This window comes from Orcinus orca, chromosome 5, assembly GCF_937001465.1.
Source record: "Orcinus orca chromosome 5, mOrcOrc1.1, whole genome shotgun sequence".
Classification (NCBI taxonomy): Eukaryota; Metazoa; Chordata; class Mammalia; order Artiodactyla; family Delphinidae; genus Orcinus; species Orcinus orca.
Genome location: NC_064563.1, coordinates 94,093,633 through 94,110,161, shown reverse-complemented (window position 1 = coordinate 94,110,161; position 16,529 = coordinate 94,093,633). Strand labels below are relative to the sequence as shown.

The window sequence follows — 16,529 nt, the reverse complement described above, 5'->3', positions numbered from 1 at the left end:
GTTTCAGTTTCAGTGCTTGTGATTGGTCTGTTCATATTTTCTATTTCTTCCTGATTCAGTCTTGGCAGGTTGTGCCTTTCTAAGAATTTGTCCATTTCTTCCAGGTTGTCCATTTTATTGGCATAGAGTTGCTTGTAGTAATCTCTCATGATCTTTTGTATTTCTGCAGTGTCAGTTGTTACTTCTCCTTTTTCATTTCTAATTCTATTGATTTGAGTCTTCTCCCTTTTTTTCTTGATGAGTCTGGCTAATGGTTTATCAATTTTGTTTATCCTTTCTAAGAACCAGCTTTTAGTTTTATTGATCTTTGCTATCGTTTCCTTCATTTCTTTTTCATTTATTTCTGATCTGATTTTTATGATTTCTTTCCTCCTGCTAACTTTGGGGTTTTTTTGTTCTTCTTTCTCTAATTGCTTTAGGTGCAAGGTTAGGTTGTTTATTCGAGATGTTTCCTGTTTCTTAAGGTAAGATTGTATTGCTATAAACTTCCCTCTTAGAACTGCTTTTGCTGCATCCCATAGATTTTGAGTCGTCGTATCTCCATTGTCATTTGTTTCTAGGTATTTTTTGATTTCCCCTTTGATTTCTTCAGTGATCTCTTCGTTATTAAGTAGTGTATTGTTTAGCCTCCTTGTGTTTGTATTTTTTACAGATCTTCTCCTGTGATTGATATCGAGTCTCATAGCGTTGTGGTCGGAAAAGATACTTGATACAATTTCAATTTTCTTAAATTTACCAAGGCTTGATTTGTGACCCAAGATATGATCTATCCTGGAGAATGTTCCATGAGCACTTGAGAAAAATGTGTATTCTGTTGTTTTTGGATGGAATGTCCTATAAATATCAATTAACTCCATCTCATTTAATGTATCATTTAAAGCTTGTGTTTCCTTATTTATTTTCATTTTGGATGATCTGTCCATTGGTGAAAGTGGGGTGTTAAAGTCCCCTACTATGAATGTGTTACTGTCGATTTCCCCTTTTATGGTTGTCAGTATTTGCCTTATGTATTGAGGTGCACCTATGTTGGGTGCATAAATATTTACAATTGTTATATCTTCCTCTTGGATCGATCCCTTGATCATTATGTAGTGTCCTTCTTTGTCTCTTCTAATAGTCTTTGTTTTAAAGTCTATTTTGTCTGATATGAGAATTGCTACTCCAGCTTTCTTTTGGTTTCCATTTGCATGAAATACCTTTTTCCATCCCCTTACTTTCAGTCTGTATGTGTCTCTAGGTCTGAAGTGGGTCTCTTGTAGACAGCAAATATATGGGTCTTGTTTTTGTATCCATTCAGCCAATCTGTGTCTTTTGGTGGGAGCATTTAGTCCATTTACATTTAAGGTAATTATCGATATGTGTGTTCCCATTCCCATTTTCTTAATTGTTTTGGGTTTGTTATTGTAGGTCTTTTCCTTCTTTTGTGTTTCTTGCCTAGAGAAGTTCCTTTAGCAGTTGTTGTAGAGCTGGTTTGGTGGTGCTGAACTCTCTCAGCTTTTGCTTGTCTGTAAAGGTTTTAATTTCTCCATCAAATCTGAATGAGATCCTTGCTGGGTAGAGTAATCTTGGTTGCAGGTTTTTCTCCTTCAACACTTTCAGTATGTCCTGCCACTCCCTTCTGGCTTGCAGAGTTTCTGCTGAAAGATCAGATGTTAACCTTATGGGGATTCCTTTGTGTGTTATTTGTTGTTTTTCCCTTGCTGCTTTTAATATGTTTTCTTTGTATTTAATTTTTGACAGTTTGATTAATATGTGTCTTGGCGTATTTCTCCTTGGATTTATCCTGTATGGGACTCTCTGTGCTTCCTGGACTTGATTAACTATTTCCTTTCCCATATTAGGGAAGTTTTCAACTATAATCTCTTCAAATATTTTCTCAGTCCCTTTCTTTTTCTCTTCTTCTTCTGGAACCCCTATAATTCGAATGTTGGTACGTTTAATGTTGTCCCAGAGGTCTCTGAGACTGTCCTCAGTTCTTTTCATTCTTTTTTCTTTATTCTGCTCTGCAGTAGTTATTTCCACTATTTTATCTTCCAGGTCACTTATCCGTTCTTCTGCCTCAGTTATTCTGCTATTGATCCCATCTAGAATACTTTTAATTTCATTTATTGTGTTGTTCATCGTTGCTTGTTTCATCTTTAGTTCTTCTAGGTCCTTGTTAACTGATTCTTGCATTTTGTCCATTCTATTGTCCATTCTATCTCCAAGATTTCGGATCAACCTTACTATCATTATTCTGAATTCTTTTTCAGGTAGACTGCCTATTTCCTCTTCATTTGTTAGGTCTGATGGGTTTTTATCTTGCTCCTTCATCTGCGGTGTGTTTTTCTGTCTTTTCATTTTGCTTATCTTACTGTGTTTGGGGTCTCCTTTTTTGCAGGCTGAAGGTTCGTAGTTCCTGTTGTTTTTTGTGTCTGTCCCCAGTGGCTAAGGTTGGTTCAGTGGGTTGTGTAGGCTTCCTGGTGGAGGGTACTAGTGCCTGTGTTCTGGTGGATGAGGCTAGATCTTGTCTTTCTGGTGGGCAGGTCCACGTCTGGTGGTGTGTTTTGGGGTGTCTGTAGACTTATTATGATTTTAGGCAGCCTCTCTGCTAATGGGTGGGGTTGTGTTCCTGTCTTGCTAGTTGTTTGGCATAGGATGTCCAGCACTGTAGCTTGCTGGTCGTTGAGTGAAGCTGGGTGCTGGCGTTGAGATGGAGATCTCTCGGAGATTTTTGCTGTTTGATATTATGTGCAGCTGGGAGGTCTCTTGTGGACCAGTGTCCTGAAGTTGGCTCTCCCACCTCAGAGGCACAGCACTGACTCCTGGCTGCAGCACCAAGGGCCTTTCATCCACAGGGCTCCTTAATTTGGGATGATTCGTTGTCTATTCAGGTATTCCACAGATGCAGGGTATATCAAGTTGATTGTGGAGCTTTAATCCGCTGCTTCTGAGGCTGCTGGGAGAGATTTCCCTTTCTCTTCTTTGTTCTCACAGTTCCCAGGGGCTCAGCTTTGGATTTAGCCCCGCCTGTGCGTGTAGGTCGCCGGAGGGCGTCTGTTCTTTGCTCAGACAGGACGGGGTTAAAGGAGCCGCTGATTCGGAGGCTCTGGCTCACTCAGGCCCGGGGGTAGGGAGGGGCACAGAGTGTGGGGCGGGCCTGCGGCGGCAGAGGCCGGCTAGACGTTGCAGCCTGAGGCGTGCCTGTGCGTTCTCCCGGGGGAGTTGTCCCTGGATCCCGGGACCCCGGCAGTGGCGGGCTGCACAGGCTCCCCGGAAGGGCGTGTGGCTAGTGACCTGTGTTCGCACACAGGCCTCCCGGTGGCGGCAGCAGCGGCCCTAGCGTCTCATGTCCGTCTCTGGGCTCCGCACTCTTAGCCGCGGCTCGCGCCCGTCCCTGGAGCTCTCTCAAGCAGCGTTCTTAATCCCCTCTCCTCGTGCACCAGGAAACAAAGAGGGACGTAAACTCTCTTGCCTCTTCGGCAGTTCCAGACTTCTCCCCGGACTCTCTCCCGGCCAGCCGCGGTGCACTAACGCCCTGCAGGCTGTGTTCATGCCGCCAACCTCAGTCCTCTCCTGGCGCTCCGACAAAAGCCGGAGCCTCAGCTCCCAGCCCCGCCCACCCCGGCGGGCGAGCAGACAAGCCTCTCGGCTGGCGAGTTCCGGTCGGCCCGATCCTCTGCGCTGGAATCTGTCCGCTTTGCCCTCCGCACCCCTGTTGCTGTGCTCTCCTCCGCGGCTCCCAAGCTCCCCCACTCCGCCTCCCGAAGTCTCCACCCGCGAAGGGGCTTCCTAGTGTGTGGACACTTTTCCTCCTTCACAGCTCTCTCCCGCTGGTGCAGGACCCGTCCCTGTCCTTTTGTCTCTGTTTAGTTTTTTCTTTTGCCCTACCCAGGTACGTGGGGGGTTTCTTGCCTTTTGGGAGGTCTGAGGTCTTCTGCCAGCGTTCAGTAGATGCTCTGTAGGAGTTGTTCCACGCGTAGATGTATTTCTGGTGTATCTGTGGGGAGGAACGTGATCTCCGCGTCTTACTCTTCTGCCATCTTCCCGGAAGTCTCCTATATGGCCTTTTTATGTGAATGTATGTTCTCTCCAAACCAACTTTGTTGAGAGTTTTTATCATAAGTGGTTGTTGAATTTTGTCAAATGCTTTTTCTGCATCTTTTGAGATGATCATGTGATTTTTATCCTTTGCTTTATTAATGTGGTATATCAGATTGATTGATTGATGGATATTAAACCATCCTTGCATCCCTGGGAAAAATTATACTTGATCATAACATATGATCCTTTTAATGTGTTGTTGAATTAATTTGGCTTACAATATTTTGTTGATGATTTTTGAATCTAATTTTTTGGGGGATATTGGCCAGTAATTTTCATTTCTTGTAGTGTCTTTGATTGGTTTGGTATCAGGGTAATGTGGCATTGTAGAATGTGTTTGGAAGTGTTCTCTCCTCTTCAATTTTTTGGAATAGTTTGAGAAGGATAGATATTAACTCTTCTTTAAATATTTGGTAGAATTCTCCTGTGAAGCCATTTCATCCTGGACTTTTGTTTGTTGGAATTTTTTTAGTACTGATTCAGTTTCATTACTAGAAATCAGTCTGTTCAGCTTTTCTATTTCCTCCTAAATTAGTCCTGGAAGAGTATAAGTTTCTAGGAGCTTATCCATTTCTTCCAGGTTGTCCTATTTGTTGATGTATAACTGTTTATAGTATTCTCTGATGATTGTATTTCTGTGATATTGGTTGTAACTTCTCCTCTTTCTAATTTTATTTATTTAGCACATCTTTTTTTCTTGATGAGTCTGGCTAAAGGTTTTTCCAATTTTGTTTATCTTTTCAAAGAAACAGCTCTTAGTTTCATTGATCTTTTCTATTGTTTTTTGGTCTCTACTTCGTTTATGTTCACTCTGACTTTTGGTATTTCATTTCTATACTAGCTTTGGTCTTTATTCATTTTTCTTTTTCTATATCCTTTAGAAAAGATACGTCATTTGAGATTTTTCTTGTTTCTTGAGGTGGGCCAGTATCGTGATATACTTCCCTCTTAGAATTGCTTGTGATGCGTCCCATAGATTTTGGAACATTGTGTTTCTATTTTCATTTGTCTCAAGGTGTTTTTTGATTTCCTCTTTTATTTCTTCATCAACACTTTGTTTTTTAGTAGCATATTGTTTAGTCTCCACGTTTGTGCTATTTCCAGTTTTCCATAATTGATTTCTAGCTTTATACTATTGTAGTCAGAAAAGATGCTTGATATGATTTCAGTCTTCTTAAATTTATTGAGACTTGTTTTATAACCTAGCATTGTGACCTATCCTGGAGAATGTTCCATGTGAAGTTGAAAAGAATGTATATTCTGATGTTTTTTTGTATGAAACGGTTTCTAGTTATCTATTAAGTCCATTTAGTCTAATGTGTCATTTAAGATCATTTGCTTATCTGGGAAACTATTTTTTCTTCAATTCTGAATGATAACCTTCCTTGGTAGAGTAACCTAGGTTGTAGGGTTTTTCCCCTTTCAGAATTTTAAATCTATCATATCACTCCCTTCTAGACTGCAAAGTTTCTGCTGAAAAATTAGCTGATGGTCTTATAAGAGTTCCCTTTTATGTGACTCTTTGTTTTTCTCTTGCTGCCTTGAAAATTTTTTTGTCTTTAACTTTTGCCATTTCGATTATGATATGTTGGTGTAGATCTCTTTGGGTTCATCTTGTTTGGGACTCTTTGAGATTCCTGGACCTGAATATCTTTTTCCTTCTTCAGATTAGGGGAATTTTTAGCCATTATTTCATCAAATATGTTTTCTACCCCTTTCTCTCTTCTCCTTCTGGAACACCTATAATATGAATGTTAGTATGCTTGATGTTGTCTCAGAGGTCCCCTTAAACTATCCTCATTTTAAAAATGTATTTTTTCTTTTTTGTTGTTCTGATTGGGTGGTTTCCACTATTCTATCTTCCAGGTCACTTATGCATTCTTCTGTATTACCTAATCTGCTCTTGATTCCAATTTTCATTTCAGTTATTGTATTCTTCAGCTCTTTTTTATATTTTCTAATTCTTTGTTGAAGTTCTTACTGTGTTCCTCTGTTCTTTTATTGAGTTTGGTGAGCATTTTTTGTTGTGTTTTTTTTTTTGCCGTACTCGGGCCTCTCACTGTTGCTGCCTCTTCCTTTGCGGAGCACAGGCTCCGGACGCACAGGCCCAGCGGCCATGGCTCACGAGCCCAGCCGCTCCGCGGCATGTGGGATCCTCCCGAACCGGGGCACAAACCCGCATCCCCTGCATCGGCAGGTGGACTCTCAACCACTGCGCCACCAGGGAAGCCCCTGGTGAGCATTTTAATGACCATTGCTTTGAACTCTTTATCAGGTAAACTACTTATCTCCATTTCATTAGGGTAGTTCTTTCATTTGGGACATATTTCTCTGTCTTTTCAATTTGTTCAACTCTCTGTTTGTGTTTATAAAACTAGGCAAGACAATTACCTATCTCAATCTTGAAGGTATGTCCTTTTGTGAGAGTCTCCCTATGCAGTCTCCGTGTGCCCAGTGGCTTTGGTGGGAGAGCTGGATATGAAGCAAGCATGGAGAGGGGCCTTTTCTGGGGCATACCAGGGCTATCACTGGCACGGGCTGGAGCTGGGGGGTGGGGTGGGCTAGAGTTGGAGCCTGGTATGGACTGGGGCTTCTCCTGAGGTGTGTTGGGGGCTGCTGCCTTGGTGAGGGGTGGGGACTAGAGCTGAGCCAATCACAGGCCAGGGCTTCTTCTGGGGCATGCTGGGGGTGCAGCCTTGGTAGGTGCAGGCTGGAGCCAGGGGGGCTAGAGCTGGAGTCTGGCACAGGCCAGGGCTTTTCCTGGGGCATATGAGGACTACTGCCTTGACAGGGGTGGAGCTGGAGCAGTGCAGGGTCTCCCTCATGGGTGTGGGTCCTGACTAGATCACTTCTCTTCCCCTCCTATTCACCTTGGTGTATTTTTTTCTTTATATCCTTAGTTATAGATGAGCCATTCTGCTGGTCTTCAGGTCATTCTCAGAGAGAGTTGTTCTATATGTAGTTGTAGTTTTAGTGTGTCTGTGGGAGGAGGTGAGCTTAGGGTCCTCCTACTCTGCCATCTTGGCCCTGCCTCTACCTCTGAGTTTCAAATTCTCAAAATATTCACCAAGAAGACACTAAAAATATGAACTATTCACTACCTTTATATGATGTCAATAGTGTGAGCAGCCAGTGTTCTCTGTTCATCAGCCAGGCAGCAATGGAATCATGGGAAAGGGTTGAAAATATTAAATTGCAAATATTTTCTAAGGAAAATCATAATTTCTCATGTTTATTCAGAAATGAGTATCCTGGAGTTCCAACAGTTCCTTAGGCTCAGCGTTATTTTGTCTTGTTGAGGATCTATTATGTACCAAGCTTTGTCACTCTCAGACTGTGAACTTAAGAACCGAATGTGTACTAGATGCTGTGGACTCTTACTTCTGGATCCACAGCATCTAGTACAAACATGTAAAAATAAAACTAAACCAGGAATGCAGCATACAAAGAGAGTGAGTAATTCTGTTCACCATGGTTGGGTGTGGGTCAGGTTTTTACAGAACATATGCTTAAGGAAGTTGCATAAGGGCAGAATTTTAAAAGAGCAGTAGGAAATTCCAGGAGAACATAGGCATTCCAGGCAAAAAACATACTAGACACAAAAGCACAGAGGAGTAAATATTGCTTGAATTTGTGGAAATATAAATGGTTGAGGGTTAAACTGAAGTATCAAAAGACAAGCCTAGAGGAGAAGGCAAAAACCAGATCAAATGGCTTCATCTTGCTGAAGAGCTTGAGCCAGCCCTGGAGGTAGTATGGAGCCAAAGAAGGATATGAAATATTGGAGCGACTGGAAGTGGCATTTTAGATGGCTTGCTTTGGCATCACTCTCGCACAGGTGGACTGCAAAGTAGGTATGTCTAGAACCAGGGAGAACAATTCATGGTAGTCCATAGAGGCCAGCTGACAGAACTAGAGAATAGGAAGGACAAGATGGAGTTAGCTCTGGAGGGACAAGCTAAGAATACCCAGCAGAGTCCCTGTTCTAAGAGCTCGGTCCAGTGAGGAATTACCTGCACAGTTAGAAATATACTTCTTACGTGCAAGAAAAGAGACTCTGTCTTGAAAGAGAGATTAAGAAGTGGTTGAGACCATGAAATTAGCAGAGACTGCCACGGTGTAGATAGTGACAAGGACGTAACTCCAGCACTCAGGGTCAGCAGAGGAAGATCACTGAGTTTAAAAGGCTGATAACCATAGCAACATTCTTGAGTGATCACCGCCAGGCTGTAGGAGTTAAAAACCAGGTGTGTCACCTCCCTAGCTGGCCCAGGCTTAGGTCTCCTGAAGCCTAAGCTTAACCTTGGTGGGAGACTTTGAAATAGTGGTAGTAAAGCTTTTAATAAACTCCACAGTACAAATATCTCATTGCTTTCCAAAAGGTATTTTCAAAGATATTTCTAGGTGTAACTTAGAAAATTCATTTGAAAATTTTGTTTTCATTAATCTTTACTTTTCTGTTTTTAGATGGCCTTCGTAAAAATGAAAGGGAAAACGTTTCACTCTCGTGTAAACCTGAAAACAGTTTTTTCCTACCAAATGAAGATTTCAGGGTCACTTGGTCCAGGGTGGACAGTGGGAATTCTTTGGTCCTGGCTCACTTTCTGAACTCCTCACAAGAAACAATTATCAATGAACCCCTACTTTCACGGAACAAAATTCTGATAAGCCTGCATGACTTCTCTTTGACTTTGAAGGATCTTCGTCTTTCAGACAGTGGAGAATACCTGTGCAACATTTCTTCAAGCAAATATACTTTACTCACCATCCAAACACTGTATGTAGGTAAGTTACAAGTAGGGTTGCATAATGGGTTTCGGGTACAGCATTAGAGATTGTGAACATCAAACAGGAAAATTAGGTTGCCATTTCAAGAATACCTTTGAATAGAATTTCTGAAAATACTGTTTACAGGGATACTTCCAGTCAAGACAATCTCCTTCCTTCAACCACAGGCAAGTCTTGCATTGAAAAAAAAGAAATTACTCCCAGAAGATTTCCTTTTTAGGGTTTCAGGGCTTCAGAAATGAAGAGGGAACCTATATGTTTTGTTACTCTGTGGGCTGAGCATCTTCAGTTCCTGTTACCACTGTGCCTCAGGGTCTGGGTTTGGGGAGTTGAAGCTGTGTAGGTACAGGAGGAAGTTAGAATTTGGACTCTGCTGGATGCTGGGGAAGCATGGTCTGTGAATCTGGTGAAAACAGTTACCAAAGGGCATTTGAAACATTACATGTATGCCTGATTCGGCTCATTTTTTTCTTACCTCTATTGGTAGCTAACTGGTAAAACTCATTAATTAAAATATTTCTAGTCCAGTATCCATAGAGTCATAGACTGTGTACTCATGAAGTTGACTTTCAAGGTGGGCTGATCACCCTTACCCTTAAGTGATCAACTTGACATCATGGGAGACCACGGCACTCCTCTTTCTATTCTTTATTAAAATATAAGTCAGTGGAACATATGTTTTAGAAATATTTTTATCATTATAGTTATGAAAATTAGGAGAAATAACAGATTTGAAGGTTTGGAGATTCTATGTAGTGCGTTTTGGAGATAAGAATACAGAGTTGTCCTTGGGTCAAGGACAACTTCAAATAGATAGAAACTTCAAGACACTGAGTGATAACACTCCCTTTGTAGAGTTGCTACTTTGAGGGTACTGAAAACTGAGATGCAGATGAAGCTCCTATTTTTCCCCAAAATAGGACTGTCACTTTTACATAAAATACAGTTAAGCTTTAATTCTATTTTCTTAAATGTTGGATTCATTTTGGAGTTTAGAAAAATAATCAGGAAGAAACAGTCTGAAGACCACATCTGGCCCATCTTTCTAATTAGAGGTCTAATTTTCAGTTTACACAAAGTGAAGCATCATGACCATTCCACCTCTGTCAAAGAAAAGCTTTTCAGAACCTCTCATTCTGAAGTAAAATACTGGTCAGTTGAGACTGCAAGAGGGTTTGCCCATACTTCCCCCCAGAAAGAGGTCTATAGCAGGAACTACCCCATCAGGGCAGGGAACAGGAGAAACACTCTTTCAAGGAAACTTGCTGTTCTGTACTGAACTGCAATTTTCTGCTTGCTGCCTTGCCCAGGAAATACTGCAGTATTTGAAAAGGAGGCCCAGATAGTGGGGCTTATGATTCCTAGAGTCTGGATCTTCTCTAGAAAGGTTGCACTGAATTGAATGAAATTAAATAATTCTTGCTAAATTTTGCTGCTGAATCAATATGTGATCTTGGACAAATCCCTTTACAGATGGGGGAACTGAGGGTCATGGATAAAGTAAGAAGCTATACATTGCAGAATTTTCTTCAGGAGGAAAAATATGCCTATGAAAACACTTTAGGAAGTCAACATTTCTACTTAATTACTCCTTCTCTACGTGGGTATAGAATTTCAGGATGACAAATGTGTGGAGAGATTAATGTTTTATTGGTTGTAAAACATTAAGTAAAAGTATATTCATAAAAACTGACATCCATTATATAGAGCTGTTCATTTTAAAGAAAAGCCATAATTATCTTCCCCCCTGAATTTGACCTCTGTTCTCTAATGCTTGCTCCTTACTCTTTGGTAGAACATGGATTATAAGATTAGCTGATTCTGACTTTGGTTACTCAAGGTCTCCAAGTTTCTGGCTTCTGAGTTCCCCACTTCCTTTAATACTAATTATAACAATGCTAGTTCCAACCAAGATGCTGAAAAGAGTTCTGGCTCCTCCAGTTATTCCTGAGGAGCTCCAAGCACTATCGGTTATCCTGGTGGTCACCTGTCACCTTTTACTCAAGATCATGGCTCCTACTCAATTCTTCTCATCCCCTCTACACTGCTCATCTCTATTCCTCTAGGATCCTGCCTTGTCCAAGCCAAGGGTACACTGCAACCTCCCTTCATCCCCCAAGGAATACACTAGGCTGAGGCTAGTTTGTAGTCATAATTATTCCTTTGTAAAAGTGTGTTGATTATCTTATTACAGTAAAAAACAATAGAGACTTAAAATACATAGAAGACTCATTGTCTCTCAAGTTTTCAGACTTTTTCTCTCCTGACTCTCATCTCCACTAGGCCCCAAATTGGTTAATATCACAGCTTTGGCAGGTTTCCCACAATAGACACATTGAGGTTGGGAGTTATTATTTATGCTCATGAACAACTCTGGTCCAGACAGGGCTGTTGTTCATATCTTTAATGGGTCTTTTCACTAGCAAGAGTTTTTTCACTAATATGAAATCTGTCTCCCATCCAGAATGCAGAAATAGCTAGTTATAAAATTAGTAAATATACTCTACTCACCATCTATACATTTTCTTTTATTTTCTGGTAACTTTTCTTCCAGCTTATAGACTTTTTGTTGAAGCAAGTCAAGGAACAGTTGTCGGAATAATTTCAACATTGGTGGCAGTCATGGTGGCAATTTTGTTAACTCTAGCTGTTAAATCAAGAAGATGCATGTCTTCCTACACAGGTAATATCTCATGGAGGATTTGGTCTTGTGCCTGGGTGTTCAGGTAGAGGTGTATCAAACATACACCTGCAGCTGCACACCTACACTGCTGCTAGGCATGTAAATAGATCTGAATTTTCTGCAGAGCTGTTTTTAAACTTTTTCAAAAATTCTTTAAAAGGTGCCCACATTTCCACCTAACTATTTACTTCTAGGAAATTATCCTGAGTTAAATGGTCAGAGACACAGCAAGCTATATACAAGCACATCCATTGAATCACACTGCCAGTTTTTCATTGAATTTTTTTTTTTTTTTTTTTTTTTTTTTTTTGGCGGCATGCGGGCCTCTCACTGTTGTGGCCCTCCTGCCGCGGAGCACAGGCTCCGGACGTGCAGGCTCAGCGGCCAAGGCCCACGGGCCCAGCCGCTCCGCGGCATGTGGGATCCTCCCGGACCGGGGCACGAACCCGCGTCCCCTGCATTGGCAGGCGGACCCCCAACCGCTGCGCCACCAGGGAAGCCCCATTGAATATTTTAATAATAACAGGAAATTGATTAAATGAATTGAAAGTCACGTGTTATTTAAGTTGTTTTATTTCTCTTTTTTCTACTAAAGAGAAAATTTAGATATGGCAGTAAAATAATACACAGGATGATCTGAATTATCTTGCATTGAAAAATAGCTGAAAAGAAGCCAAAACGTTCTTTGCCTTTGTAGAGAGGTACTACACATCTCTCCACCACACATCTGCCCAGGTACTTCTATTATGTCTGGACTTCCTTAAGTCCCTGGGCTCTGTTTTTGCTTTCTTTGAGTTTCGCCTACAGTTGCTACTGCTCAAAACAGCATTGTCCTTGATTGGCTATTTTATTTTAATCCTTGTTAAGTTTTTAAAAAAACTTTTTTCTAAGTTTTCTGCTAGAAAACTGTGTTACTTATAGCAGTTTAATTACTTGTAGTAATTTAACATGATACATTAAGATTCCATGGTCACAGGACTTCTAAAAAGACTTTGCTTTTATCAACAGAATTAGATCTATGAAAAGCTTGAATTTACTTATTTCCACATTTTACAGATCAGAAAACTAGAATCCAGAAAGTTAACACAAATTCTAAGTAGGTATGTGAAACAGACTCTTATAAGCACCACCTAAGATGACCCAGCTAACCAGTGGCAGAGGTAGATCTAGGGCCCAAGAAGCTCTCCCTCCTTTCATAATCTCTCCGAGAAAGCTCTGAGTGTCCTGGGAGGTTTAAATAGATCCCATGTCCCTTATTTTGATTGATATTTGCCTATTGCCCCCGCTGAAGTTAGGGTTATTTGATATAGCAGACACCATTATTGAAGGTAGGATTTTAAGGGTGATAGTGAGTGAGAATTTCACCAGTTGTAGCCCTGTGATTGTTTATACTAATAGGTCAGTCCCCTTACTTGTTGCTCCTCTTAGCTGCCAGAAGTAGAAAAAGATGGGAGGTTGCAGGTAGTCTAGTTTGTCCCCCACATGTAAACCCTAATATAATGATACTTGTGATTAGATAGGTTCCAATTATAGGAGAGGGGGCACTACATACTGCTCAAGAAGGATGGTTTAGTTTCTATATTGGAAGTGTGCACAAGTCCAACACAAAGTACCTGGCACACTCAAAACTGGACAAAGGGGAGCACAGAAGATAGTGCATTCCCCCAGAACTTTGCTAGAAAACCTGAACTTGAAGGGACAAGAAGAAAGAGCAGTGCCCAAAACCTGCAAGGAGAGTCATGGAAATAGCTGTGTTGTAAGGAGGGCGACCTTCACTCAGAGGACACAGATAGACTATAGGGAAGGAGCTAGAATAAGTACCTGATTTTGCCCTTTCCTCCCTTTGATCTCCACCCCAACTGGAAACCAGAGGGCAGAGAAGCCCTGCAGGTAGAACCCATCCAGGTCAGCTTCCCGTGGCAGAGAGCAGGATGGATCCTGATTCTGGAGGAGCAGGCAGGAGATATCAGAAAAAACCATGTTAGGGTATTGACCACTTAAAATAAAAAGAAGTTCCACAGTTCTGTAGTTAGGTGGGCTGAAAATATATTTCAAGCTGTTAAACTAAAAGTCACAAAACCTCCAGTTCCCAGGCTGTTGTTTCATATGTATGTTTTCTTTTTAAAGTCCCTTTTCTATTACTCTGTTTTAAAATGCCCTTAGTATAAATTATCCTAGATTTTAGCAAGACCCAGAAGGAAGGCCTTCCTTGAGAAATGACATTATGTCTCTTTTTCCTATCCATCACCACCTTGGCTATTTTCCATTGTTTATATCTGGTAGGAATCAGGCCAACAATCTTAAAGAGCCAGGAATTGCTGGCCTGGTTGAATTGCCTTTATCCCTGCTTTGGAGGACCCTGAAACAGCCATAAGAATTTACTGCTGTCTGTTTCTGATGAGGTATTTGTATATTAAATGCATTTTTAATGCTGTTTGTTGGAAAAAAGATTTGAAGAGGGGAGTAACTAACGTGCTTCTAATAATATAATTATACTGAGGAGGGAATAAGGGAGAATTTGGGTGTTTGCAAAGCCATGTTTTTTTAAGTTCTGTTTTTTCTTGTAGAGGGGCATCCATCTACTGATCAGAGATCTAGCCATGACGGTACTACAGAAGAAAACGTGGTAAGGCATTTCCTTTATCAAACTATTTATAGTATAAGGATGCTACTGTAAAAGGTAATTGAAGTTTTGACTGATTCACACATCATCATGCAGGACTTTTACACAGAAAAAAAGGCAGGAGGGATTGCAGGATAATAGAATGGGGAAAAAAATACACTTAGGCTTTTCCCACTGTAATTAAACATGCTCTACTTGCTTCAATAAGTGTGTGCTCTTATCATCTCCAACTGTTATTTGTAAAGATGATTTCAAATGGCACTATGTACCAATATACTTATTATTCTGATGGAAACATGGGATTGCATAGGAGTGGAAGGCAATACAGACAGATAAAGAAGAGAAAAGCAGACTATAATTTCTGCCCGGACTCAGACTGCTGACCTTCTACACTTTTCCAGCCACTTCTAGGTTCCTTCAGAACTTATAATTCACTTACGAATTATAGCGTGATTGCATACTTCCTTTTTGCTGCACACCTTTTATTATTTATGAGTTCCATTAATCAGAATAAATAACAGTAAAGAGTGGGGTAAACTTGTTTTTCTACTTGTTAAAATCTCAGGAACATCTAGCAGGAAAATTAAAATTAACTGATAAGACCCAGACTTCATAACTACTTATTTTATAACTGTCTCATGGATCTTGGATTACAGATGCAAACAGTAGCTTAAAGCTCCCTCCTTCCAAAAAACAAAACAAAACACTACCAGCATTTAAATACTTAAGATAAAAATGGTTATTCTGACATGAACAACGGTGATTTTGAGTCCATTTTTCTTGGTTCTAGGCTCTTTCAGAACATTCATTCAGTAAAGGAAGTGAAGACAGGAATTGACAACACAGCACAAACATCCTTAATATCCAGTGATCTCACCTCCCCTTTCTTCACTGCGATTCCAGCAATGGCTTGTCATGACCCAACAATTCTGCCATTGCAAAGACTTGTGATAGTGGAAAGAGAATAATTACCTTCTTTCTCACGCCCTAAGAATCATTCATTGACCCCCCTACATGCATCAAGATTATAAATGCCTGGATGCCAAGGGTTCCAGTTCAGCTTGGAAAAGAACTATCCCATTCATTTACATTCCTGCAGCAATCAGCCCAGGAGGCTACAGTGAGGTTTCCTCCAAGAACTCAGAAGAAATGAATCACTAAGAGATGATTCAAAATCTGATTAACTAATGATGGGTGAGTGGTAGAAGCAGAAGTCACTTTAGTGAAAAGGTGAAAAACCAGAGCCTAGAAAACAGGCAATGGATTTGCTAAAGTATTGTACTCTAGTTTTATATGAATGGTTAATATCAGTTTAATCAACTAGATTTAGTATGGTGAGTCTTAGGAGCCCCAAAGAGTAAGAATGTCAGTATCTCTAAGACTACCCAGGGTGCAAAGGGCCCTATCAACTCAAGAATTGACATCTCTGGGGTTGGGTTGTACCCTTCAACACCAGGGTTTGCATAGCCGAGTGACCCTAGTTATGAAGATAATTTGATTTACTCTTTTGGCTCAGTTGTCATATTGTTAATCAGATTTCTAATAAATTTAGATTTTCATAAATTTTATGCAAGGAGAGAATGGATAATTCAGCTGACTAGATGATCTGTTCTCAATTTCATCATCAATATAAAAGAAAGAAAGCCAAACCAAGACTTCTGTTAACTTATTCAAGTTTTTAACCGTATAGCTTACAGGAGAAAACCAATCCTCAATTGTGTATTAATACTATTTGATCGAGAGAGAGGCATGGACATATATACACTACCAAATATAAAATAGATAGCTAGTGGGAAGCAGCCGCACAGCACAGGGAGATCAGCTCGGGGCTTTGTGACCGCCTGGAGGGGTGGGATAGGGAGGGTGGGAGGGAGGGAGACGCAAGAGGGAAGAGATATGGGAACATATGTATAACTGATTCACTTTGTTATAAAGCAGAAACTAACACACGATTGTAAAGCAATCATACCCCAATAAAGATGTTAACAACAAAAAATACTACCTGATCCAATTTTCTTTATCAGCTGGACTTCTTTCACAATCTCCTACTTTGCACATAGCTCTGTTGACTTCAGGTATTTGCTACAATGTTGTGACCAGTGTTCATCACAAACGGTAAAGTATTAAGGACACTTAAAGAAAAACTTTAGAAAAGCACATAAGACACTTGGTGAGGAGAAAGTGCTCAGAATTGCTCTAGTCTACTTACGGTGATGAGGGTGATAAATATAAAGACCAAAGCCAACACATTGAGGATGGTGGACAAGAAGGACTCTGTGTCCTTCAACGCCGCTGAGTCCCTGAATTAATCTTAGAGCCACCTGTGTGAAGCAGGTTGGATCAGAGAGGCAG

General features: G+C 40.8%; 1 protein-coding gene across 1 annotated transcript in view; it reads left to right on the top strand.

Annotated features, from left to right (window-relative positions):
* Nucleotides 1–16,155, top strand: part of HHLA2 (HERV-H LTR-associating 2) — a 172,376-nt gene extending 156,221 nt beyond the window's left edge. The window contains exons 8-11 of the mRNA XM_033432212.2: nt 8,551–8,868; nt 11,426–11,554; nt 14,122–14,180; nt 14,968–16,155. Coding sequence (XP_033288103.1) covers nt 8,551–8,868; nt 11,426–11,554; nt 14,122–14,180; nt 14,968–15,015 — 554 coding nt within the window. The 3' untranslated portion in view covers nt 15,016–16,155. The remainder of the gene's footprint in view (nt 1–8,550; nt 8,869–11,425; nt 11,555–14,121; nt 14,181–14,967) is intronic.
* Nucleotides 16,156–16,529: the final 374 nt, after the last annotated feature.